General features: G+C 28.8%; 1 protein-coding gene across 1 annotated transcript in view; it reads right to left on the bottom strand.

The window, feature by feature from the left end:
• LOC105451914 (trihelix transcription factor GTL1-like) overlaps positions 1 to 1,510 on the bottom strand; it is a 1,911-nt gene extending 401 nt beyond the window's left edge. Inside the window, exons 1-4 of the mRNA XM_011692646.1 lie at positions 1,414 to 1,510; positions 1,077 to 1,159; positions 893 to 964; positions 254 to 691 (exon numbers count right to left, since the gene is read on the bottom strand). Of these exons, the coding sequence (XP_011690948.1) occupies positions 254 to 691; positions 893 to 964; positions 1,077 to 1,140 (574 nt within the window). The 5' untranslated portion in view covers positions 1,141 to 1,159; positions 1,414 to 1,510. The remainder of the gene's footprint in view (positions 1 to 253; positions 692 to 892; positions 965 to 1,076; positions 1,160 to 1,413) is intronic.
• Positions 1,511 to 2,507: the final 997 nt, after the last annotated feature.

The raw sequence follows: 2,507 nt of genomic DNA, 5'->3' as shown, positions 1-2,507 counted from the left end.
ACGTGTGCTCTTCCGATCTTTTGCAACTATATATTTTACAATCTATTGTAATATTTAAATTTATTGTAATTTTGCAAATCCTTAATAAGAGTAGATTTTGAACATTTGAATACTGAGTTCTTTAATGTAACACGATATGACAAATTAATTGTTTTTTCTTTATATGTGTCCAAAGCTTCTTTTTGTTGTTCAATCCTCTTTTTGTACCTTCTCTCTCTTGCTTCCTCTTTTTCTGCATCTCTTTTCTTTCTACTTTCGTCAAAATATTTTGTCCACATTTCCATTTGTTTTTCTATCTTACTTTTCTTTAAAGGCACTGTAATATCTTCATCAAGTTTTTCTTCTTCATCTGTCGAGAGAAACACATCTTTTTCTGAAAGATTTGAAGCAACAGCCACAGGTTGCACACTAGGAGATGTTCCGTACACTTCTTCCATTTCGTCAAAATATTTACATGTTTTTAATGGTGCTCCAGATTTACTATTATTATCTTTTACTTTCATATAATTTTTTCGTAAATTTTTCCATTTATTTTCTATTTGCTTGGTAGTATACATGTAACCTTTTTCTCTAAAAGATTCGGCAATCTTCTTCCATGCAACATCATTTCTGATTTTATCGCTTTTAAATAAATCATCGTTCTCTTTTCGTAATGAAAAGAGAAGCATAATTGCCGCATGTTCCCATGTAGCTGCAATATAAAAATTAAATATACATAATTCTTAGCCAATAAAATAATATATAAAATAATGCAAACATAATACAATACATTTTTTAAATAAATTATATATTAGAAATACAAGTAATAACGTATGTAAATCTTTCTTAATACTTTAATTATATTTATAATAAAAATAATGTAGCATAATTATTAATATATTTTATATCTTACCATGTTCTCCATATTTATCACAAGAAAGATTTTTGGTTACTATTGTAGTAACATTATCTTCAATTTCTGAGTCTGCAAACATTAATATTATTATTAAACTTTATAATTTTTACAGTTAATAAAAATTATAGCAAACAAGATATAAAAATTAAGAATAAGAAAGTTAGAATATTATTAAGATTACCTTTCTGCTGACAAAATTCTGGGATATCTTCTTTAAAAAAATTTCTTGTTTGTAGTATGTCCATACAGCAAATATGATATTATCTAAAAATACAATATGCAGAATATACAGAATTAAATAAAAAAAACTAATTTATATAAGGAGAGATTCACATTATAAAGCGGAAAAACAGAAACTGTTAGAAATCAATTAAAAGTTACACTCAATTTACTTGGTTGGAGTGCAACTTCTAGTTGATTTCTAATAGCTTCTGCTTTTTCGCATTCTGCTTTTTTGCTTTAATATAAATTTTTTTTACTGCAATTATATAACGTACGTATATAAAATTAAATCTTACTTGTTGTATCCATAACCCAAAATGAATCATTTTCTTTAAATGGAGATCCGTCCGGTTTTTTTACCAACATGTGTACTCCTTTTACTAAATTGGGAACTTCCATTGTGGGCAACAAGTCAACTGCAAGATATATAAAATATAATAAATAAGGATCAAAATAGATTTTTTGAATACAATTATTAATCTAACCTAGCACTAAACAATACCGACACTTAATTATTGCAATAAAATTTATTAGATAGCACCTCAATTATAAACTGTTTTTTAAAATGTTGGCAAAATAAAGTAAATAAAAAAATCTTGATTTATTAATTATAGAATTAAAAAATCTGTTAAATGTTATACTTACAGTGATGAAGGATTTATTTGCCGATACAATTTTAGAAATGGCGCGCCTTTCTCTAGAATACCTTAGATTTACTCTCTCAACCCACCTCGCAGCCAGGATTGGAAAAGTTAACTCTGAGTACATTTACTATGTATTTTGGAATGAACTGACTCCGCCCAAATAGGGTGCGTTCCGATATTCACTTGCAGTACTGGCAGCACTGCAAATGCTGTTCCGATATACGTCGCAGTAAACTTTTAGAGTGCTTTTGCATGCATATGACGTCATAGATTTTGTCGTCACGTCCTGCTTCGATTACTGCGGCTGGCGAGGTGAGGCAGTTGCAGTAAAAACATGGCGACGTCCATAGGAAAACTCACGCTTATAGACGCAGAAATAAATAACGATTACAAAATTTTCATTTAAGTTATAGTGAGGATGCGGAAAAAGCACGAACAGATAAAAATGCAATTACTAATCTCGATGTTTTCATAAATATAAATACTGTCTATGTTTCTTTTACAGATTAATAATCAAACAGTACAAGTTCTAAGTCTCTGGCGCTATTCATTTATAACGCGATATTTAAATTACCGATGATATTTGAAATCTGTTTGCGCAGTAATTAAAACTTAAAAATGGACTAAACTAATACAATTGTTTAAAATCCATTATTTATCAATCGGATGACGATAACGTACGATGATCCACCTGTTTGGCAATTGTTATTTAACATTAATAAACCGAACGGAACAAGCCCTAAATC

The sequence above is a fragment of the Wasmannia auropunctata genome, unplaced genomic scaffold (assembly GCF_000956235.1).
Source record: "Wasmannia auropunctata unplaced genomic scaffold, wasmannia.A_1.0 LD336041.1, whole genome shotgun sequence".
In the NCBI taxonomy this organism is placed as follows: domain Eukaryota; kingdom Metazoa; phylum Arthropoda; class Insecta; order Hymenoptera; family Formicidae; genus Wasmannia; species Wasmannia auropunctata.
The sequence above is the reverse complement of the archived record's forward strand: the minus strand, read 5'-3'. Positions and strand labels throughout refer to the sequence as shown.